This window comes from Nipponia nippon, unplaced genomic scaffold (genome assembly GCF_047370975.1).
Source record: "Nipponia nippon isolate SJK-2023a ecotype South Korea unplaced genomic scaffold, ASM4737097v1 scaffold_22, whole genome shotgun sequence".
NCBI lineage: Eukaryota > Metazoa > Chordata > Aves > Pelecaniformes > Threskiornithidae > Nipponia > Nipponia nippon.
Window position 1 is genome coordinate 1953481 of NW_028262339.1, and position 25461 is coordinate 1978941.

General features: G+C 38.6%; 1 protein-coding gene across 6 annotated transcripts in view; it reads right to left on the reverse strand.

The window, feature by feature from the left end:
• The window catches only part of LOC104012734 (proprotein convertase subtilisin/kexin type 5), a 206167-nt gene that overhangs the window by 129669 nt on the left and 51037 nt on the right, over window positions 1-25461 (reverse strand). For 5 of the 6 annotated variants that reach the window (XM_087760255.1, XM_087760254.1, XM_087760257.1 and 2 more), the window contains exons 4-5: window positions 10868-11011; window positions 8380-8456 (exon numbers count right to left, since the gene is read on the reverse strand). In XM_087760255.1, the coding sequence (XP_087616381.1) occupies window positions 8380-8456; window positions 10868-11011 (221 nt within the window). The remainder of the gene's footprint in view (window positions 1-8379; window positions 8457-10867; window positions 11012-25461) is intronic. The other variant, XM_087760253.1, reaches the window with a different exon arrangement.

The following is a 25461-nucleotide window of genomic DNA, read 5'->3' on the forward strand; positions in this document are numbered from 1 at the left end:
TCTAGTCCCTCCCCCCCTCAGTTTTATTGCTGAACATGATGTTATATGGTATGGAATATCCCTTTGGTCAGTTGGGGTCAGCTGCCCTTGCTGTGTCCCATCCCAACCTCTTGCCCACCTGGAGGGGCAGAGTGAGAAACAGAGAAGGCCTTGACCCTGTGTAAGCACTGTTCAGGAATTGCCAAAACATTGGTGTGTTTTCAACACTGTTTTGGACACAGATCTGAAACACAGCATCATATGGGCTGCTATGACGAAAATTAACTCCATCCCAGCCAGACCCAATACATCACCTTAAATTCATGGCCACGAGCCTTCCCTGTTATGAATACATTCTGTACTTAGACGTTTTATCTTACTCATCTTCTGTTTCACAAGCTTTTGCATGACAGTATATTGTCAGTCACTATTTATTGTGATTCATGTTTTTCATTTAGATGCAATCTGACTTTGCTGAAAGTGTCAAACTTAAGAGATTTGACTGTGTATCTTTAAGAAAAATTACAAAATCAGTTGTGTAAAACAAAGAAACTGTAAGAAAATAATTAATATAGAAACAAGCCTGCCTACAGCAATAAACCTACACAGATGCATATTTTTTCATTTGCAAGGAAAAGTAACATCTGAAAATTTTTAGCCTGAAAATATTTCTTATAAGAACATCTATTAATTCCATTAAGACATATGTTTATAGCATAACTTTGCAGAACTCAACTGTTAAAAGTATGTTATTTAGAAAAAGCTTCAGTTAACAGCTTTTGACTGTGGATTCACAACTGATTTTTCAAATGTGTAATTAGACGTTTGCTTATAATGCCATGAGGAGTAAAGGGTGAATCAATACTATACTTTGTGCATGTATGTGCTGGCTGACAATTCTCAATGAATTTTGCACTGCATTCAAGTGGACTGACAATAGTGAAGAAGTCAGCTGGTGAAACCAATCACCAAACACACGCTATGGATCCGCTCACTTCATAATTCTCTGCAATGTCTGAAAAGGGGACAACACAAAGAAATGTATTTTCTCACTCCAATTCTACTCAGACATAGACCTTAAATGTGTAAAACCTGAAATTAACCCACCATTTTGGTGAGTCAAAAGTAGTCTTTTGTAGTTGTAGACTTCTTGTATGTATCTCCTCCTAAGCACAAAACCTCGAAACACAGACACTTAGATGAAAAACCAACTCTGGAAAAAAGACTTTCTGAAAAACAAGCTTTCGTTTCTGATTTTTCAGGGGAAAAATAGAATTCAGAAATGTGAATATCACAAATACAATAACTATCAAAGTTTATATCCCTTCTATTGTTGTCTTTTAATTGAAGGGGAAGATCTGACTCATTGTTAATAATTATTTACATAAAAGAACTAGAAGCAGTTGCATAACACTTTAGAATGTCATTTTATTTGTGAGCTCACTGTGTGGTACTTCAATAATTAGAAACAGGAAAAAAGCTTTCCTGTAGTGTCATGGTTAAACATTTGAGAACATGAGAGTTTTATACATTCTAAAAAGGAAGAGTGCTGCTCCTCAAACACCAAGTATTCAGTGAGATATACTGCTCAGCAACCAATATAAGGTAATGAAAAAGGACATTTTTTTCTTCTGTGAACAAATGGAATTCTGGCTAAACTTTGGTTTTGTTTATTCCTCTGTTGTTTGACTTCTTTTGATTTCAATGACTACTCAGAGAAATGTCTTTCCTTTGGCTCTCAGAAAGATATAATTCAAACCACTTGTGCACTTTGGAGGGGATTGTGTAATGCAATGCAATAATATAATGAGCAGACTAGAAGAGTTTACTAAAAAGACAATTTTTGGCAGTTTGACAAAACTTTCATTGGGATGATTTCTACTATTGAAGTTGGAACCTGGATCAAAAGGCTACTGAATCAAGCCCTGTATTCCAATGAATTTTTCATTGTCTTGCCCTTTCACAAGGGACTGACTATAGAGGGTGCTTGTTGGGGATCAGTGAATCAGCCTGACAAAGACTGCATCTCCTCTATCCCAGCTAATTGTCCTCAGTTACCTTCAATTCTGGAGTTCCACTTACAATTTCTCAAAAAGTTTCAAATGAACACGTTTTTATTTTGAGGCAAAGGCATGAGAATTCAAAAACATCAAAATGTTGCTTGTTTTCTGTCATGTTTTAGTGCAAGCCTTTTTATCTCTTCCCATAGGTTAAAAACCTGTTTTAGAATAAAAGTAAAATATAATCAAATGCACTATGTGGTGGGACTTCATGCACAATGTTTCTGCATTTTTCTTTCAAGGAAAGAAAGTTTTCCTCTCAAAAAAGTTTACAGACATGGATCAAGCGTCTCAGTCCTTCCCTGAGAGAAACAAAGGATATATGAAGATTACCCCTGAGGTACAGCCATCTGAAGGAGAGGCATGTTCATTGGGTAACAGTGTACAGGGACAGAAGATGGTACAGCAGTGCTTCTCAACCCAGCTTATCTTCCCTTCAGTGTTGTCTTCAATACATGATACAGCCAATTTCAAAGGAATAGCAACAGCTGCATACTGGCAATCAAAATGCATAAACTATATATCCCCAGCTGTAGTGCTTCTTTCTATCACACTACTACAAGATGAACTTTTTTTGACATGTTCTTTCAAGCTAGCAATGAAAGACTTCAGGCTCCCTGGCTGTTACTGGGCTCTCTTCTTTAGATATCCACTATGAATAGTGACACAGCAAAGTCAAAAGAGCTTTTGACTTTATTGACCATCCAGGAAGCAGCAGAAGCTGATCTGCCTGTCAAATATCTAATATCTGTTCTGATTAAATGACTTAGGACATATTAGAGGTCTTCAACATAAGCAGCTTGTGTAAACTAGCAGCTTCTCACTGTTGGAAGAAAATTAAGCCTTTGGCATTTTATTGAGCAACTACATTTATACGACTGACAAAGGAAAGTAATAACGAATCACAATGGATATATTGGTCTGCCACTGAAAAGAATGTAATTATCTTGGACCTGTGACTAATAATGCAGTTGTTTCAACATACATGTTTACAGGTAACAGTGAAATAACGGAAAAAGAATTAAGCGGCAATACTCATCAGTAAACCACAACAAGATGATTTGCATAGCAGGAATGACTTCATCCACAGCTGACTGTTGTCTTTAGCCTCTGAGCAAAAGAAAGCTCTAGAATAGGCCTGTATCATTTACAAGCTTCAAGATTTGCTGCCAATTTGTACAAAACAAAGCAAACTTCTGGCAGGACTCCTACATACCATAGCGGTTAAAGATGTTATCGTCCCACTCAGGTTTTGACTACAAGGCTTGAAAGATTAATCTAATGTTTCTGTCTGACCTCCTATTCTCTTTAACTAATAGAAGATTTAACTTAAAACTTTAAAAATATTTTTTTCAGAAAGTGCCATGCTGGTTATCTACAGTCTCTTCACAAACCCACAGTTAATTCTTTCTCGTTCCTTTTTTCCTCACTAATAAGTCTCAGCAATGGAAAGCCTTCACTATTGGGCGTGGCTGGGATGGAGTTAACTTTCCCCATAGCAGCTCTCATAGTGCTGTGCTTTGTATTTTTAGCTAGAAAGGGGTTGATAACTACTGAGCAGTGCTCACACAGCATCAAGACTGTCTCTCCAATTTCACCACTCACCCTTCAAAGTCCAATAGGCTGGAGGTGGGCAAGATCTTGGGAGGGGACATAGCCTGGACAGTTGACCCAAAGTGACCAAAGGGATACTCCATACCATTTATACCATTTGAGGTCTGCTCAGCACTAAAAGCTAAGGGGGGGGGGGGGGGGGGGGCATTCGTTATTATGGCGTTTGCCTTCCGGAACAACCGCTACACGTACTGAGACCCTACTGAGACCCTACTTCCCAGGAAGTGGCTGGACATCGCCTGCTGATGGGAAGCAGAGAATAAATCTTTTGTTCTCCTTTGCTTCCACATGCAACCTTTGCTTTTTCTTTATTAAACTGTCTTTATCTTGACCCACAATTTCTTTTTCATCTTATTTTCTCCCCCTCTCCTGCTGAGGAGGGCAGTGATAGAGCAGCTTGGCGGGCACGTAGCAGCCAGCCAAGGTCAACCCACCACAACTACTAATTAAAAGTAAAATGCTAGCAAAGAGATGCAGTGCCCTGATGTTTCATAGCTGTGTGTAAAGCTGCACAGAAACACCTATCATAGAATCATAGCATCATAGAACGGCTTGGGTTGGAAGGGACCTTTAAAGGTCATCTAGTCCAACCCCCCTGCAATGAGCAGGGACATCTTCAACTAGATCAGGTTGCTCAGAGCAAAGTCCAACCTGACCTTGAATGTTTCCAGGGATGGGGCATCTACAACCTCTCTGGGTTATTTTTACCTGCTTATTTTTACAGCATTTCTTTTTATTTTCTATCATTCTACTCCTTAAATATGGTTTATAAAGTGAGGCAGGATAAGCTAGATCATTTCATGAAACAATAGTGCATTTGTACATTCCACCTTTACTAGAAGATACAAGTTGCCATTATGCAATGTTGTCCAGTTGCTATAGCAGGAAGCAGGAATCAATTGATCTTGCACATTACAAAGTCTTACTTTTTAAAGTATGGCTTTCAAAATTGTTGTGGTTACCTCAACTTTCAGGCACAACTTGAGATATCTAGTGCCAAATGATCACATATACTGGATAATCAGAAATCCCTGAGTCAGAGGACCACGAGTGTGGGAACAGTGACTTTCCATTTGTGGACTCTGAAATTGTAAGGGACCAGTTGGATCAGCTGAATGTTCACAAGTCCATGGCGCCTGATGGGATTCATCCCAGAGTACTGAAGGAGCTAGTGGATGTTACGGCAGGAGCCCTCTCGATCATCTACCAAAGGTCTTGGGAGTCTGGGGAGGTCCCTGCTGCCTGGAAGCTAGCCAACGTTATTCCAATTTACAAGAAGGGTGTGAGGGAAGACCCAGGAAACTACAGACCTGTTAGTCTAACCTCAGTACCTGGAAAAATTATGGAGAAGATCATGCTGGGTGCTACTGAAAGGCATTTAAAGGACAATGCAATCATCAGGCACAGTCAACATGAGTTCACAAAGGGAAAGTCCTGCCTAAACTAATTTGATATCCTTCTACGATAAGGTCACCCACCTAGTGGATGAAGGGAAGGCGGTGGATGTAGTTTTTCTGGATTTTAGTAAGGCTTTTGATACTGTCCCTCACAGCATCCTTCTGGGCAAGTTGTCCAACTGTGAGATGAGAAGGTACACAGTGTGCTGGGTGAAGAACTGGCTGAAGGGCAGGGCTCAAAGGGTTGTAGTGAATGGGGCTACATCTGGCTGGCAACCAGGCACCAGCAGTGTTCCTCATGGCTCAAGGCTAGGGCCAGTTCTGTTCAATATTTTTATCACTGATCTGGATGCAGGAGTTGAATGCACCCTTAGCAAGTTTGCCAATGATACTAAACTGGCAGGTGCTGTTGACTGTCTCGAGGGACAAGAGGCCTTGCAGAGAGATCTAGATAGATTGGAGCATTGGGAAATTATCAATGGCATGAAATTTAACAAGAACAAATGCCAGATTCTGCACCTGGGATGGAGTAATGCCGGACACAAGTATAGATTGGGAGAGGAGTGGCTGGAGAGCAGCCCTGCAGAAAGGGATCTGGGGTTCTGGTTGACAGCAGGCTCAATATGAGCCAGCAGTGTGCCCTGGCAGCCAAGAGGGCAAACCACATTCTGGGGTGCATCAAACGCAGCATAACCAGCTGGTCAAAAGAGGTGATTATCCCACTGTATTTAGCATTGTTGCAGCCTCACCTTGAGTACTGTGTGCAGTTCTGGGCCCCACAATTTAAGAAGGATGTTAAGTTCCTTGAATGTGTCCAGAGGAGGGCAACAAAGCTGGTGAAAGGGCTGGAAGGCATGTCCTATGAGGAGCAGCTGAGGACTCTGGGGTTGTCTAGTTTGGAGAGAAGGAGGCTGAGGTGTGACCTCATTGCTCTCTACAGCTGCCTGAGGAGGGAAGTGGAGAGGGAGGTGCTGATCTTTTCTCCCTTGTATCCTGTGACAGGACACATGGGAATGGTTCAAAGCTGTGTCAGGGGAGGTTCAGACTTGACATTAGGAAGCATTTCTTTACCGAGAGGGTGGTCAAACACTGGATCAGGCTTCCTAGAGAGGTGGTCGATGCCCCATGCCTGTCAGTGTTTAAGAGGCGTTTGGACAATGCCCTTAACAACATGCTTTAACTTTTGGTCAGCCCTGAAGTGTTTCAGGCAGTTGCACTAGATGATCATTGTAGGTCCCTTCCAACTGAAAATATTCTATTTTATTCTGTTCTGTTCTGATTTCTGATGATATATTGGACACACAAAAAGATAGACAGGCTGCTAGTAAGGCTTTTCAATGCTTATGCAGTCATTTAATTCTTGTTGAGTCTAGTGGGAATTAGGGAAGGAGGGGCTACAACCCCAAAAGTTGAAGGCACTGAGGTGCTGCTTACCAGGCTCAGTATATCTGCAAATCAGAAATACTGAGCCTCTATGCAGAGGTTAGGCTGCCAAGTAATCTTATACTGAAAGCATGCTCCAAGTTATCTGTGTGTCCAAAAGTTGGCTCTAGACTGACGCCCTACCTCCTGACAACACTGAGGAGGCTCAGTACAGCTCAGCATCTGCCCTCCCCTCCACTGCATCTCACCTCAGGACCTTGGGAACTGGGTAATGAGAGTATTTACCTGGGAGGTAGAGTAGGAAAATTCGAATCCCCCAGCCCTAGGAGCGAAATTAACCTGTCCAGTTTTATATCCTATATCAATCTCTAACTAGCAATAAAATGGAAAACAACATGGACATGCTTTGTGAGAAAGTGATGGCTTCAGTACCCAGTTAAAGACAAAAATTCAGCCATCATTCACAGCTGGAGATACGTGACTCCTCACAGCGCAGTAGAGGTGAATCCCTGAATTTGCACTTAAATTGGAAGGCCTCCGAGTGTTCCCTGGCCATGTCCCAACTCCAAGGACAGGAGTGTCTTCACACAGATGAGCCAGGATGTTTTTCCAAAGTGGAGAGTGGGGGCAGCAGGAGAGAAGGATGAGCTTGATGCAAGCTGGCAGCTCAGCTGAGAAGTAGTCAGAGAGGGCCAGGGCTGACTGTCACATCTTTTCTCAAAACCCCTTGACAACTACTGCTGGCAACTGCCTGTCCATCATGCTGAGTTTTTTGGATGACCATTTTAGGCATCCGGGGCATTGTCATACAGTCACCTTATTTCTCTGAAGTTGGCACCGCCACCGACAGGTTCAAGCCATGCTTCATTTTCCCCACCTCTCTTCTGCCTATCAAGCTCTCCTCTGACCACAAGCTGAGCTGAATGAGGTACCTGACTGAAAAAGAATTTTGTTGTTGCTGCTGTTGGTAGCACAGTTTTCAGTTAGATTACTTCTTTACTCTGGATAATTGCACAAAGGCTAGGGAAAGGGAGGAGGAATGAGCAACCACAAGGTAAGGAGTGGAGCAACCCTTTTGTTCTAACCATGTAATCACAGCCTTGCTTTCTCCCCAAAACCTCAACAAAACAAAATGTACAGACAGCATGTTGACAACTAGTAGGATTCACCTTCCTCTAATACATGCAGTTCCACAGAAAGGAATTTCTTTATGCCAAGTACCTATTTTGAAAATGGTAACTGACAAAAAACTGCCCTCAAATACCCAATGGGACAGAGAGGCAGCCTGTTTCCTGAGGGAAGGTGTCCCTCCCAGCATTTCCCCCAGCCTTCACCATAGCACATCCAAAGAAGAGCAGAGTTGGAATGACAAATACCAGGAAGCTGTGCTCTGAAAGAGTAATATATCACTCATACAGATATATCTAACCAGTCATCAGCCACAGACATTATAATCAGAAAGAATTTCTAGTTCTGGTTTTTATACAGTGTCTAGCAAACCTCTGCATGTAAAATCTCCGTTAGTTTAAAATAAATGGCTAGAGAGTAAAATCTCCATTAACTTGTGTATTTCTTCAAAGCACAAAATCTATAAAGTTCAATAGAGTCAGAAGCTAAGTCAGTTCTCACACATAACAAACACCAATAACTCAGAGATATCAAAAAAAACGTAAGAGTCATCCTTTACTGCATCCCAAAGGGATTAAAAATAGCTCATTTCACACACCCAGAACTCTCAAACTAATTTTTATGTATTTTCAGATGAGTCCAAATGCATTCAAAGTGTAAGTACCATGCAATGTGCATGGGAGTAACATAAATACATATTTCGCAGAGATTTAAATGCAAATCCCGCCACTTTATGAAGATTCAAGATTCATAGCAGAATTGGTGCATTCTACTTGATGAACTAAATTGAAAATGTCATGAATGTCATAGTGCCTTACTTGTTCTCGTTGCTGGCATCATACCGAGGCATAGGGTCAAAATCATTTCCATTGACATCAAAACTGGCCTGTGAATCCTGTAGCCAACAGGAGAAAGAAAACCAGTTTCTCATTAATCAGCCATTGACTCATGTGGCCTATACATTCTTCAGCAGGTTTCTACAAGAAAGCAATTAGGCTAACTAACATTCCTGTGGTTTTATGATGATTGCATGTTTTAGGAAAGGATTATATATTTAATAATTATAGGATTTACTTATTTTATTTTATTTTATTTTATTTTATTTTATTTTATTTTATTTTATTTTATTTTATTTTATTTTATTTTATTTTATTTTTTAAAGGGGAGTAGGATAATAAATGCCCTGAAAAAGCATAGTTCCAATGTCTGTGAGGAAGTAGAAAGAGGTGTTTCATTAAACCAAAACACTATATTCCTTCTAAGAAACTTTCAGAAATTAAGTGTTCATTCTTAAAATAAGGATTTTGCAAAATGTTTCAAGATTCAAGAAATTATCTGCAAGATTATGACTGAAATTTCAGTCATTGTTTCAAGGAAAAAGAATAATATCACTATCCTAATAATATTTTTCTTAAAATACAGTTTGAAATAAAACATAAAGTACATTTCCATTTGGAAAAAAGTGTGTCTCTAAACATCCCTTAATTGGATGGGAGGGTTCAAATATATGCAAAATATCTGCATATTTTTGTTCCATATTTTACATTTACTGAGATTCTTAGAGCTGAAAATAGCTTATAGAGCAAATAACTGCGGGTTTGTAGGGTTCCTGTTAATTAATGTGGTAGCATGTGGTGTGTTGACATGGAAAGCAGTTCTTTTTAATCTCTTCTTTGTTCAAAGCCAGTTACCACATCTACCTCAAATATTCCTGTTTGCAGCCACACCAGCAATAATCTGGCATATAGAAGGCATCAAGCAAGCAATGTGAACTGCCCTGGGGGAATTCCTTGTTGGCGTGAGGAAAAGGAGAGAGAAGGTGGTAAGGGAATAAATAGCTACTTTGAATTCAGTGGAAGGACAGTACTGGGATGAAGTGACACCTGTGTCATTCAATGAGGAGGTAAAATTATATTTGGTTTGTTTAAATGACTCCAGAGTTTAAAATGAAAGATGTGTCATGCATTAGGATCAAACTAAGCATACACTGATAAATAGGTCAATATCCTGTCATTTGTGCTTACGCAGTAATGTATTTCAAAGCTGAGTTCCACATGCAATGGGGAAGGATACAGATATAAGTGTGACTAATTTTAAATAAATGGCTTTAGAACTGTAGACACCATTGTATCTTTTGATGGGTTGTTAATGTTGGTATTGTCAGCTTCATCTCTTGAATGGCGCAAAGCCTGTGTTCGAGGCCCTTTTACAAGATCTATGTCTGTAATGGGCCTGAAGGTATACACATGCCTTGTATGTGTTATCTTCACCAATCATCTGACTCAGTCCAAATATATTTGTTTGTTTTCTTACCTCGTGTGAATGCACAGCTTGCACATTTAATTTCAGAAAAATAATAAGGTCCTTAAGGTCATGTGCTTTCAGGTGATGCCTATTCCTGAACCATGGGAATAATCACCCCAGCAAAGCTCAACTCTAACATTCTAAACAGCTTCAAAGTGTGGCACCAAACCAAGAAATCACCCACTAGAGAAGCAGCTTCTCCTCACATTACACAATCCTTCTAAGGTATATTAAATCAATCATTTAAATGTGATGAACCACAACCAAACAAAAACCTTCTGAGGCTGCATGAAACAGGACACAGTAAACAAAGGATACAGTTCTCCTCCTATTACAAATCGGGAGGGGGCTCACTGTAGTTAACAGAGATTTACTAGAAAGACCTCAAAATATTCTACACCTATTTTTAACTGAGTGACTCACAAGTCATGTCTTTTATAATATTTCCAGCAATAAGACAGAAAATAAAAATAAACATTAAAAATAAAATTAAAAAATAATTCATAGGAGGATATGCCTAAAATTACAGTTACAGAGAAGAGCTGCTGTCTTGCTAGCTAAACATATTGACCAAAAACGGACTTCAGCTGCATGCATTAACTCAAAAGCAGTATATTCCATTCCTAACTTCTCAGAGTGTTCAGGATGTGAGGATATTAAGTAAAATAATCACAGAGAAGAGAAAGAACATCACACAATTGTTTCCAACCCTTCAGTAATGGACTCAATTATGAGAGGCATCCAGATATATTAAAGACATTAAGACTGCATATAGTTTTAACTGAAAGAATACAGATTACCAAAAGCTGTCTGTTTTCCTCCTGGAAGAATGTTTTCCTCCTATTGGTGTTACTATTTGAGGAATATGAACCCTTCTCCCTCCCTCCTCCCTCCCTCCTCCCTCTTCCTTCAGTAACTTGAACATGATTGTCTTTCTATGAGCAGCAAATTAATTGCAGGGTAATAATAAAGCAGCAAATCTGGAATACTGCAGAGACTCACATAATTTTGCATCAAGTCTGGATGGTTTCTTTCAATGCCATCATCCAGGATAGTGACCACAACATTCTTTCCAGTGTAGCCTCTCTTCCAAGCACCTACTATATTCATATCTGATTGGCAATGATTGGTGTTATCACTGCAGTGCTAAGGAGAGAAGAGGAGATAAAAGTATTGGATGTTGCAGATTACTGAACAGTGTGGGTTTGAGATATTAGCCTATTCACATTAACATTACCATTTAAATTAGCAGATGAGCATATTGACTTGAATAGCAACTATACAGGTTCAACAACTTCATTTAGAAATATAGGGATAATTAAAAAAGAAATGCCAAATTAAATGACAGTTGCTAAACCTGCTTATTTCTCTTTCAGATTACTCTTCATGTTAAGCAATAGAAAAGGGAAGTGTTCAGCCACACTGAACCACTAGAAGCCCTGTGTAAAACAAAGCATCTATTCCTGACTGTTAAACCCACTCATTTGAAATGTGCATTTGAATTGTTTGATTTTTTTTTCTTCAGTAAAACAAATCATATGTGGATAAAAGTAGACAAATGCCTGTACAGAAACAGCCATGGAAACAAAACCTGCTTTTTGGAGCTCATGTGTTGTATAACTTCTTTACAGAATGTCTGGAAACTAATCCAGATTCTTTTTTATCTATAAAAGGTGGCTTTTGGCAGGTTTTGTGCAATAACAGCAGATGAACAGCAGTGAAGAACCTGTAACCAAAACAACATTCTGAAAAACTTGCAGATTAAGGTATCTGATGAATTGTAGATAGTTACACTGAGAACAGCCTGGGGAACTACTTTCTGAGACACCCATTCTGGTGTTGGGGAGAAAGTTCATTTAGGGTATATTAAAATCAAAAGCCCTTTCCTTGACACGAATGCACCCAGTTCATATGAAGAAATCTGCTTTGCCATGGCAATGAGATGTGAACCTTGGGTATTCATATGCCTCATTAGCATATGGGGCATCTGATCAACATGCAAAGCTGTCCCCTGTAAAGTGAGTCCAACCAGCCCCTCATCAGCACTGCTTTTCTCCAGCTCCTCCACTCAGCCGGAGCAATAGGTAAAAAAGAGGAGGTGGGGGGAAGGGGGGAAGCAGAGAGTGGGAGAGAGGAAAAAGAAATGGAAAAAAAGGAGAAATACTTGAAACCTGTATCATAGCAACAGTGGCCACATGAGCACACTTGGCATTCACTCCCTCTGCCCCACAGAGTAACATTAAACATTACACTGAGATGCTCCTATCTCAGTGTAATGTTTAAACACTCTACAAATTGTAAGGAGTATAAATACATTGAGAGATGCATTTTGCCTTGACTTAGTCCATCCCTGTCCTCCTGAACATAAGCACACTGAAGGCAACCATTAGCCATGTTCAGTGCAAACTGAGGTCAGATTGCTGTCGAATTGTGTTTTCCTCCTCCTCTTTCTCCCATTCACAATACTTTCATATACAAACCAGAGGATTTAAGAATGGTCCCTTGTTGTCCCTTGCAACTAATGTTGCTTTAGTAACATTACCTAACATTATTAGGTACATAATATACGCATAATATATAGTCTTGCTCTCTTTCCCTTGTGTGTGTATGTCTGCCTATACATATATGTATGTATGTATGTAGATATACATACAAAGGCATTTGAAGGACTTTAGGGACCAGTTCCAAGGAATGTATAGGCCAACCTTAATTTTTTTGTTCTGTATATTGCTTGGAAATGTTTGCACTGCTGGTTTTATGAAATTAATTACACTCTAAACTCGCCCTCTGTACACTGAATATAATGGTTGTAGACATGAGGCTTTGTAATGTAAAACAACAGAGTTAACAATGATGTGTAGTGTTTTCAGATCCCTTTGCATTTTTAAAAAGTGTTACTGAAGTAAACATCAGCAAACACCTGCAAGAGAGATGAATATTATCCTTCACATTTTTCTGGTGTGAAGACATGGAGAGAGAGAGGTAGAAGCAAATGCCCCCAACTACAGAACAAACCCAAGAGAGAGCTGCAATGGGCAATCAGGATTCCTGGGTCTGACTTCCAATCAGATTTCTTGGGACACCTGTATGCTGAAGAAGAGGCCCCAAAGTCAGCAACAAAATCAAAATATTTTCCTGTTGGATTAAGGGCAAAACCAAAAGTACTGATTTTGGCTGGGACAGAGTTAATTTTATTCACAGTAGCTAGTATGGGGCTATGTTTTGGATTTGTGCTGAAAACAGTGTTGTTAACACAGGGATGGTTTAGTTATTGCTGAACAGTGCTTACACAGCATCAAGGCCTTTTCTGCTTCTCACACTGCCCTGCCAGCGAGTAGGCTGGGAGTGCACAAGAAGTCAGCTGGGGACAGCTGACCCCAAATGACCAAAGGGATATTCCATACCGTATGATGTCATGCTCAGCAATAAAAGCTGGGCAAAAGAGGAGGAAGGGGGAACGTTCGGGGTGATGTCACTTGTCTTACCAAGTAACTGTTATGTGTGATGGAGCCCTGCTTTCCTGGAGATGGCTACACACCTGCCTGCCGATGGAAAGTAGTGAATGAATGCCTTATTTTGCTTTGCTTGCATGCACAGCTTTTGCTTTACCTATTAAACTGTCTTTATCTCAACCCACGAGTTTTCTCACTTTTACCCTTTTGATTCTCTCCCTCATCCCACTGAGTGGGGGAGTAAGCGAGCAGCAGTGTGGTGCTTAGCTGCCCACTGGGGTTAACCCACAAGACCAAGGTAGAAAGTCCTTGCTTATCATCATTTTCATCCAGTATGTACTTTATCTATGTTGACTGGAGTGGATCACTCTGATTCCTGTCATCTCATGCCTTGACCAAGCTGTGCAACCAGCTAGACCATAGAATCATAGAATCATAAATTGTTTAGGTTGGAAAAGACCTTTAAGATCATCAAGTCCAACTGTTAACCTAGCAATGCCAAATCATTACACTGATCCTTCACCCCCCTCCTCTGAAATGCTGATCAACCTTTTGGCTGCTTTGCTGTCTGTCTTGTCCTCTCATCTTAGGGGATGAGCCAGTTGTTCTGCTTATAGGCCAGTCAAACCACTCAAGCTGAGCACGTATATGGGTTTTTAATCCCTTTCCTCTTCCAAGTTCTTTGGCTCTCTGCCAGAAGATGACTGCTTTTTCCCTTAATGATGTCAGCACAGCCAGTTGCCCTCGCTTACCTTACCTGAACTTCTGCTTTTGTGGTGGCAGCAGAAGGGCAGGGGTGGGTGTGTGGGTGTGGGGGTGTGTAATTCATTAGCTGCTTTGCTACCTGCATGTACACAAACATAATATATCTGCCACTTTACTGAGTGCTCTGTTGATTCTCTCAAAAGACATGCCAGATCAAACTGATATTCAAGTTGCCTTGCTCTGCTCCAAGACTGAGCAGAAAGCCAGTCTAAACAAACTCTTTCAGTATAAAAGAAATTCCAGGGGTAAAGCAGGCATAACTGCATACCCACATATAACTTTGGATCACAGAATATGTAACATATGGACAGAGAATGGAAAGGCAGTGGAGATTCATCCAAGTGTGAGTAGTTCAATAGCAGATGAAGGGTTCAGTTCTTACTGTTACAATATATAATTTATTTTCAAGTCCTATTAAAAATAGCATGTTTTCTCTTCACCTCTATTCCTCTATTCTTTCTCCTCTCGCTTCGTTTTTATCTATGCTCTTACCTCCCTGCTCCCAGCCTTGTTGTTCTTGTCCAGTACTGCCCTTTACCACTTAAATTCCAGTTTTGTTTGGTTCAACATCAGATCTCAGATCCCTGTAGTTTGTGATTTTCTCTATTTTAATTTGATTGTTCACATTGCTCTCAAAGCAGTCAGAAGATTTGGTTTTTATCAGAAACACTTTAAATCTTGGAGTTCAATTACTCTTCAGATACTATATAATATGGTATAGATGTTCTGTTCCATATGGTATAGATATGCTCTCTTTCCTGTCACTTTAAATTCCTCTTTCCTTCAAAATACTTTCTTGTTAGGAATTTTCCACTATTGAGTTCCATTCTATTATTTTCCTTTAACCATGTGCTGTTTCCTAAACATCAATCCAAATTATATTGTCAGCTGCTTAGCAGAGGGCTTTTCTTTAATGAATTTGTAGGCACTGTTTTGATTTACAGTGTTACCTAAATAAAAAATAACATAACATCTGTCATGATAATAAAAGTTCTGTGATTCAGATTGACTGAATTTTGTATTAGTGGGCAAGTACTGAATTATCTAACTAATTTTCAATGTGTATTTTCTGTCTTCTCTTTTTAGAATAAAAACAATCTTTGTCATATTAACGTACAGAAGCTGTGGGATTGCAATGTTTTTATTAGATCCATTAATCTTTGAAGTGTTGTTTTTGAGTTTTAAAAGGAATAGTATAAACCAGGTTAGCCTATGGAATTTCCCCCTCTCCCAGCGGATAAAGTAATTCAGAAATTTCCTGCATTAGTATCATGACTAGAAAACTGCAGTAAGCCAGCACCATTTCAGTATACATTGTTTACATCTACTGCATGGAGGATACCATCAAAAGGAATAAACAATCCCTCACCCAGTTACATAGAGCAATTTGATTAAGGTTTTTAAAAAGCAATTAAAGGATGATGTTTGTCTTTGGACTGTTTGACTGGAAAATGTTAATGATACCACAGTTAGTATTTAATAGGAACCATCTGCAGGGCTGAGACTCTTGAAGGGCCTGTAGGAAGGAAGAGGGGCATAATAAGGAAAATTTCAGATACAAAGCTTTTCTCATACTTGAAATTCATGCCTTACAAGGGTAAAAGGCCAAAAGAATCACTTGGACATCTTTTGGACAGACAATTTGGAAGCTCTCCTTTGCAATTTAAAAGCAGACATGAAATTAGAAAGGTTTTCTGTTTTGACATTGTATTCAATGTCAGACGTGTCTGGATTCTCTTAGCTCTTTTGTGAAATTCTCTCTAAAAACTAGTTTACTGTCATTATCATTATCTTAATGTTTTCTGTCTGCTGCACTAATTTTGGTGGTTTGAGGCTTGGTGTATCCAGTTAGTGATCAATAACAAAATTTAACAACTAAAACAAGAAATCGGGAATCATATTAATGGTCAAAATCTTTTGGGATTCCAGAGCTAAAAATCAAATTAAAATGACAACTGTAAAATTCTGTATTTTGCAATGCCCGTTAGTCTATATAAAACAGAACAGAAACAGAAGTTTCTAGTCCTGTGACATGCAGTCTCTCAGAAAGTACACATTATGCCCTCTATAAGTCTTCATGAGGTACATAGCATTGATTTCCTGAGTCAGCAGTAATTGAAGATCTTATCAATATCTAACGGAAATAGAGAAATACGAGATAATAATCAGAAAGACATCATTTTAAAGATCAATCATGTGAGTTGGCAAGTCTTGGAACTAATTTGGCAGAACATTACACATGCTTCTGACCTCATGAAAGCTCTGAAATTCTAGTCCCTTTATAGTATTTAAAAAAAAAAAGAAAAAAAAACCAAACTCCTTCAGGTTTCATTAGAATAGTAATTTAAAGGTCCGTGGCAGAAACTATGCAGATTACAGTCATGTTCTTTACATCAGGGGGATGTGTCAGCTATTAAGGTGTGAGCATGGAGAGGACAGAGAACTTGTACAAGACTGCACACAGAGGAAGGACAGTCAAGGGCCTATGCATTGACCTTGATCAACACAAACAGGGAGAAGAGGGGCACACAGGGCCAAGAAATGGATCCTGGCATTTTGTGGAGCTAACAGAAAAAAAAGAGATCTACCTGTTCTATGAAGGGAATGTAATGTGGGGTATTCAGCATTCTTAGCTCATCCGCTGTTACTGACCAAAAATCCCCTGAAATGGAAGAAAGCTCAGAGGACATGGGACACGATGTCCAGAGGACATGATGTGCCCATGAAGCTCAGAGAATAAGGCAGGGTGTGACTGACCACAGCTGTTGCAAAGAAAGCTGACTTTAGCTCAACACTAAGGGGACCGGAGGGTGGCTTTTGTTTTAGATAAACAGCTATGTCAGTTGAGTGGATCAACTGTAAATGTTTCTCCCTGAGTTCATTAAAAGAGTGTGAATGTCTCCCTGAGTTAGCCAGACCAGCATGGGGGGAGTGAATACATGGCTCAGCCCAACATAGAGTATAAAAACTGAACAACTAACAAAAGAATTTTGAAGAGAGCAATGGGCTTGAGCTGGCTTCAACCCACGCGTTCTTTTCTGGCAACTGGGGATGCCCAGCATTGTGACAGTGAGCATATTATAGACTGGTAATGGAGATCACATTGGTATTATGCTTGAACTGTGTATTGCAATTGCTATGTTTTGCTAAGTGTAGCTTACATTTGTATTGTATTATGCAGTATATTTTGTATCACTCTGCTAAATCAGAAATCCTGTGTAACATCAACTGTCTTCAAATAAGTAAATTTGATATTAAACATTACACCCTCCACGCGTGGAATATCTAAAAGAACCTAGTCAGAGAGCATTGGACTCTGACATCTGGGCAAATGCAAAGGCAGAAAAGTTTAGCAGGTTTTAACTTTAGTAGAGGAGACATCCTGATGATATGTTCAGCTTTCTGAGGTACAGTTTCATGCAGTGTTCTAAGTTAAAATGTACCAATTGTTTTCTCTTTTCCTGCAAAAAAAGATAAATAATCTCTTTTCTTTATGCTTTTGATGTGATCCAATTTTAAAATGGAATGAAATAAGTAAGCAGAGAGGTAATCAAGAGAGTTGGAAAGGTAAGCTCCTTAGTAAAACGGCTCATATACTTTAATAGAAATCGTGATGTGTTTTGAAGAACATCATAATCTGGAGAGCTGAAGTGATCTACTGAAATTATTTTTTTCTTTGTCTTCTCCAGGGTACAGTTGAAAGCTATATTTTCTAAGAAGACTAATAAAATAATGTACAGAAGTATTTATCACACTTTTATTCTTTCATCACAATTAAAAGAAGGTGAAAGAAGGATTTTAAGAAGGAGAAGAAGGTATGCTTGCAGAGAATTTTTAATTTTTCTTAGCTATAACCTGATATTTATTGCATGATACACAGAAATTGCTAACTGCATAGGAAATAATTATCCTTTCAGTTTCACTTTTAAATAAGTTTGGATTATTGATGCACACAATATTTTAAAGGTCTACCAGGACTAGGAACATAATAGATGGTCTGATTAATCTCAAACACAAGATGTTTTGTATTAAATGGTATCTGACTTCTAGAGTCAGGTTTTACTGAATTGCTACCTTTTTTTATTGGTGTCTATATCAAGATAAATATTTCAAAACCATACCATATTAAATACCAAATTCATTGCTCATGCAGCTCCAGAGGGTTTAGTTAAATTATTTCAGAGATTAATTTGGTTCTTAAGCTTTATTGATTCTTTAAGTTAACAGGAAAAATATACTTAGAGGCCAATAAGAACAATCACAGTCATATATTATTTTATGCTTGTTTAAGCAATGAGGTAGAACAGGAAATCAATATAAAAAGGCTTCTTGTATTCATAGAAGTATCTAATGGCTATAATGAATCAAGAATAATTTACAAGACTATATATATTTTTTTTCAGTGAAAAGTAAGGAGCTCATAACTGTTATTCTATGGCTGTGACTACATTACTAGTCTTTCCAAAAATAGAAGAATTTATAATACATTAAATTCTTATTCAGGATAATTCCATCACTTTTCCAATATTGGAACTTTTTAAAGTCAACACTGGTTGTTTTTCTGTAAGCTCTGTGCTAGCTTAAACATGAGATAATTTAAGAATATCCTATATGTCCATGTTCCACAGGCAGCCAGGCTGAGGATGGTTCAGCCTTTTTAGCAAGGGAAACACACACACACACCCCTCCTGCCCTTTCTAGGTCTGCAGACTGCAGAGTTTTTCTCCCAGTTTTAAGTACTGGAACCTGCAGAGGCACAGAAAGAATCTACCTTTAATATCACCCCTTTGTCCTATGTGGGGCATAACTTGTGACTCTGATAGGTTGTGTGCCTCTAGTCCTAATTTCTTCCCATGTGGAGGCAACAGCAGAGGCTCCTTCAAGGCAAAGACAAAAATCTTGCTAAAACTGCCTCGTGGCCATTGTGCATGCCATGCTGCCTCCACTAAGTGGTAAATGTAAGAGGCATTCACAAAAACTATGAAAGGTCCACCATATCATCACAAAGAGTAAGAATACATATATGTACAGGAGGGGGGAAAAAAAAAAAGAGGAAGAAATTGTGTATAAAGGCAGCCAGAATGTGTCCAGCTTACTTTGGATGCACAAATCCATATGAATGGTACATCATAGACTTGGTGTACCTCGAATATCTTTGAATCAGTGGTCACATATTGTGAGCTGTATGTTGACATATGGACAGATTTCTGCCTAGGAAATGCTGGGAAAAATATGTGAACCTGATGCAAAACATCATGGGAAGTCAGTAAAGGAGGGAGAGGGGAGGAAAGAAATAATTTCCACAACCTGTGGCTACTACTAAATAATGCAGGAAGCATGCATGGAAATGGATCTCTACATGTGGCAGTATTCCCTCAGGAGACCTATCCAACGACTGCTACTACTACTGCTACTACTACTATCACTACTATATAAATAGCCTACTTAGCCAGAGAAGGCCAGAAAGTGGAACAAAAGCTAATGCGTTTTTACCTGCTTAAAGTTCTGTCTAAGAAAAAAAGAATGGTGAATCTTTTATTAATATGTGAGCAGAACAGCTGTAGAGCATCAACCCTGGGGATCCAGTATTCATGAAGGATGAATAATTCCCCAGAGAGAAAATTCTTTCCATTCTGCCATTTATTTGCTTTTGCCTCATACTTTTTTTTTACCTCCTCTAAGTCCCAAAAAAGAAATAAAAATATGGCAGTTTTACAGAAAGTCCCAAGATGCTTTTTTTTTTTTTTAAACATCAGTTCATGGAGTCCATATGACTATATGACTGTTTGAGACTGAGTGCTCCATTTTTTAAGGTTTTGTTTGTTTGGGTTTTTTTTATTCCTCTCAGTTATAAAAAAATTTGAAAATGTGAACACTGGTCTCAGATCAGAAAAGCCAAATAAAAAGAACAGAGGTTAGATTTGTTTGGCTTTTCTAACCTCTTGATTTTATATGCAAATTCAAGACTATATTCTGGGCATGACCTGTGAGTTTTGAATGCTTCAGGCTGGTAATATTCGCCTCCTTAACTCCCTTTCACAATTTACATTTTAAGCTGTTTCCAAGTCAAAAACCATTACTTCTATATGAAGTTGTTAAGAAGTATTGGAGAGGGATATGGATCTATTTAGACTTTGTGTGAACATATGTGACAGAATTAAACTAACCACAAGGAAAGAAGGCCCTAAATAGATGGCTCCAGTTAATCATTAACCTTCCTAGAGACTGATGAGAGTGGGAGGAGCCTGGGCCTTATATAAATCCATTTTTTAATTTGTTTATTTATTATTTCACAGGGAAAAGAAGGAAGGGTGACTTTTAGGAAAGATGTGCTATTGCAGGAATGCTTGGGGAGAAGCTTGCTTTTCTAAGAGTGTTTTGAACTTCTATGGGTGAGAGGACTTATGAGGAAACAGGTGAAGAGATGCTGGCTCTGAATACTCGTATATCACTTTTTAAGGACTGTTGCACTACTGTTGCACTTCTTTTTCTATTTTATGTTGTGGTCAGGTCCCTCTGATCCATGAGGCAATAGCTTAATGTTCTGGGGGAGAAGTAGGGGGAGAGGGAAAATGAGAGGGTGGGATGCCAGACAGCAGGACTTGTTCAGGAGGCTGTAGGAAAGATGTGTCTCTACTGTTCCTCAAGGGACAAAAGAGGGTAGCAAAAGCAGGGAACATGTAGCTCAGAATATGATAGTAATCCCATATTCCATTATTAGTAATGGAGCAGGAGATTTTCCTCATTTTCCTGTGGACATACAGAGTTATTAAGGCTGGAACTGTTCACTGTGCCTTTACTTCAGCAATGAACATCTAGGCTACTCAATACCTAGAAGCCTTTCTCCTAAGGACAATAATGAGCCCTCAGGTTATTGTACCCTTGGTCCCACTATTTGCTTGGGTTGGTATATCAGAGATTATAACTTGTTAGAGTACAAACTTAAAGGTCATGAAACTATTCTCTTGAGAGAGAAGTACAAAAATCATTCTGTACCATCCTTAGCCTTATAGAAATATTTAATCTGACACTGAAATGCATGCTGTGAAAATTCATTAACAGTATAGGGTCAGACTAAGATGAATGGCTGCTATTTTTAGTTTGTCTATAGGGAAGTAAGTATCCTAGGCACCGATGGGCTTCTCACCATTTGAATGTGCTATGGTTGATGAATGCAAGGCCCACTACATATTATAGGAGAAGCTTAGGAAGATAAAGCCAAGTCACTAGAGGGAGTGGCTAGTTATATTTTGCAGATGAGAACATCTGGCAGAACTAAGAGAACAAGCCTGAAGAAATCTAGTTAGGCCCAGGAAAGAAAGACTAAACAAAAACTTTTGCATAAGGCTAAAAAGTACCACAGAGTTACTCTTGTTATTGTCTCAGGAAATTTGACTCAGCTGATTAAATGTTAAGGTCCTTCTGAAATGCTGAAGAAGGTTAGTCCAGAGGCATATGACACAGCTGTATGAAAGACTGTGCAAAGTAGACATAGAATGTAAAAATGCTGTGAAAATTGCAAAAGGTCTTAAAGGAAATCTCAGCAGAGTGTCAGGATTCAAGTTATATCAGAAAATACAGATATTGCAGAAAGGTTCTGCAGAAGTACAATATATTTGCAAACACTAATTTTGTCGAGAACTGGGCATAGACCAATGTTTATAGAGCTTTCTAATAAGAGGACTTATAGGCACTTTGGGAGCTGCTGCTAAACTAAACTCCATCCTTATTGTTAAAGACAGCTAGACTGCGGCAGTACTATTAAAGAACATCCCCCAATTGCAAATAATGTAAATGAAAATGACAGTAATGAGACTATTTCTGTAATGCTATGTGCATGTGTCTAGTATTAATGTTTCAAAAAGGATGCTGTTAGAAAATGAGAAATGAGTCCTCCTCATTGCTTTTTTTCCTGAAACAAGTGCTGGAAATACAGTTTACAGTATCTTAACAAGTTCAATGTATTTTATCCAAGAGAAGGTGAAGAGATGACTTGAGTAAAACACATCTCTTGATTATTGAAGGTGGATGTTTATTTAATCTAGTAGAAAATGGCCTAGCAAAATAAATATGCAACTACAAAGTGCAAGGTTTTTTAGTAGTTAATCATTAAGACAATATTCCTGTGGGTGTGACTCTTGTACAAATGCAATCTTTAATATATGTGTCTTACTGAAAACCTATTGCAGCTCAATTAGAAATCGTGGGCTTGTAATTGTAGATTACCAGTTGTAGTGATCATTGATCAAACTAAATGAACATAGAAATCCTCTGCTGTATTTCTGAAAAGAATCATTCAAAGCAGTTCAGATACCGATGCTGGCTTCTGTCAGACAAAAGCAGCTATGTGTCAGGAACTCCAGGGAAACCTCAATAGGAAGTACGATCTAGGAGAAATAAACTTTTTCTGTTATTTAACTGCCTTCAAATACTTTGGGAGGGAGTTTTGGTGCCTGGAGTTAGGTGCTGCTTTAAATATATGCATATCCCAAACAACTCTACTCTAAATATGCACAAACACATTAAAGTGAATAAAATTCCCTTTGATATTCAATTAAATATGCAAAGCAATGTCAAAAAAGAACTGGTGTGAAACATTCAAATAATGTAATGGTTTAGGTTTTTTTTCCCCTTTGGCCTTTACATTTAGGAATAGGTGACAGAAATTATTGAAAACAAGTTTATATTACTTCTGGAGCAAAATCTATAAATTTTTAGTTGGTGAGCATCTCTTCACATAAATATAGATTGTTTTAAAACAGAAAAATACTAGTGTATGTTACTTAAATGTTGTTCTGCTATTTATATGAAAGATAAAGATCTTTCTAGGCAAAAAGGTTTCTAAGAAAAGCAGGTAGAAAGTTGCTTTTGTTTTTCTTAACCTTGGTGCTGTCCAAAATAAATAATGCTTTTGCATTGATCCAACTGAAGATCCATTTCAGATTCTTGTTACAGACAGCCTAGTCAGTTCTTGTACAGATCTAGGGCTTGACATAAAACAATCCACAAAACCAACTAAACAGTAATCAGAATGTAATAACAGGTTTATTTAAATGCAAGGTCTGGGCCAGTTAGCAGCAAATGAATGATGGTTTGTGGGACATTGACACATCAACAAAACTTTTAAATGCAATGCAAATGGAAACTGCAAGAGACAACATTTTAAAAAGGAGGAAAACCACACCGGGGTAACAAATACACCTAATAATGCAATCCAAACTAAGAGAATAGACACCCTAAATTGAGTGTGAAGATCCTCATGGAAGTTGTACTACTCTAACGTCTTTCTTGATTTCTTTGTTCTCTGCTGCTTCTCTTGGGCCTGTTCAGGTGGTCATAAGATGTGACGCAAGGAATCAGGACAGTATTGAGAAGCTGGGGGCAAAGAGAATGTAGGTATTAGGATGTGAGACTACCACATATGACACTGAATCTCTAGATTGTCTTTGATGTCTTAGAAACTTCATCTTCAGAAGAGGGCTCTGAGGAAGTTCTCTGAGGTACAAAGTCGGTGAGCTAGAAGCGTTCAGGGAGTTCTTCTAGAATCACATTCTCTGTAAGCAGACTGACTCCTTACCAGTGTAAAGGCTACTACTTAGCTAGTAGTAGATAGCAAGCCTACTTGCAGCCAGACCAGAAGTCATGTAAGGAAAAAAGTCTTTGCTTAAACTTGTCTTTATTTTTTTCTAAACAGGTTTTCTGGCTCCCAAATGTAATCTTGTAGCCAGGATTTGATATTCATAAAATACAAAACACTATCTCCCAAGTAGTAACTTACTTTTTATTTATGAACTGTCTTGTCCTAAAATATACAACAGGAAAATCCCACTGTATAGTTAATGTTTAGTCACTCATGTATATTTTTATTTGCTGCTTCTTAGGCTCCTGTGCTTATGCTATTTGGATTTAATGTAGTTTTGAATTGTTTTCCAAACTGAAAGTAACTTGCTTATTCTGTTAGAAATTGACATAAAAATAGATAAAGACAGGGCAATTATATGCTTAAATGGCATGCTACTCATGGATTAGTGGATTCTAATGCAATAGAAAGGGTAAGACAAAAGTGATATGAACACTGTAAAAGATTCACACTTGCATCTCTTGGTGCTGAGGCTCTTCCCTCCCTCACACTTCCGCCCTCTGACCACCATGCATTTCAGCTGTATGCTGCAAATGAGCTAATTTTGAAACAGTCAGTGTTTAAGTTTTGGTAGAATTTATAACCTCCATAGGAAAAGAGCAAGCACAGATGTTGCCTGCCTTGCTTCTCACCTTAGAATTGTCATATTTTCCAAAAACCCCTACATATTTTTGAGGACACTTGGGGTTGTGTGCTAACAGACTCTTGTATTCAGTGTCTGAGTTCACAACGATCACTTTATTTATTTAGGTTAACTTTCACTGAATCTGTATTTAAAAGTCACTGGGGGCCTTTCCCACACATATGCACAAACACTTGCTGGTCTTCTCTCCAAAATAGCATTGGTAGAGTTTGATATAATTATAGTCTTTGCTGCTACTTGTTTCTTGTTTGGGCAGAAGAAAATCCTCTTCACAGAGCTTGAACATCAGTTGTAATTCCCAGCAGAGATGTCATGATATTAGAAGTAGCTGCAAATGAAACCAATTATGTCCTGCATTCAGTAAAGTGGTGCAGAACAAACTTGATTGAAAGGCTCTATCCTCACTGTAAATTTGCTCAGATTTTTTTTTACATGGTTGAAAAGGGAGTCTTAGGAACAGCAAGAATTAAGGTCCTCTGCATACTTGTAATTAAGGTCCTCTGCATACCTGTCCACCAGCATACTCAGAGCAAGTAAACATTTGCTCATGTGATACATGGAAGGACAGGTTAGAGCACAGATGTAGGAATCAGGAAAGCTGGAGTTCTGATGTCTCCATTCTCATGATATACTAAGTCATATGGCATCTGTATTGAGGAAAATATAGGCATAATGATATTTAAAAATGCTATGAGACCTAACATCCTAGAGCTAAACAGTGATTCTCCAATCTGCCCTTTGTAAAGGACACTACATAGATTGGGCTCTCTCGGGAACACAATGGCTCAAAACTAATTTTCTGCTCCCTGACTGAGCAATAATATAGCTACTGTTTGTATCAGAAATTTATATAACTCTCATAGTCTACAAGTTGGCTTCCTAAGAGAGTGAACTGAACACATCACACCAGGTCGCAATTAGACCACAAGACAAGCAAGCTTCAGAACCGATTCTTCTGTATATGCTGGCTGTGCAGTTCTGGTCATTTTGGGGTTCCTGATGTTTGTACAGTGTTGTTTATGTGAAAAAAGCTATACAATATCAGTTAAATATACATCATATTTAGCAATACCTTTCCTGAAGTATCAACAATTTT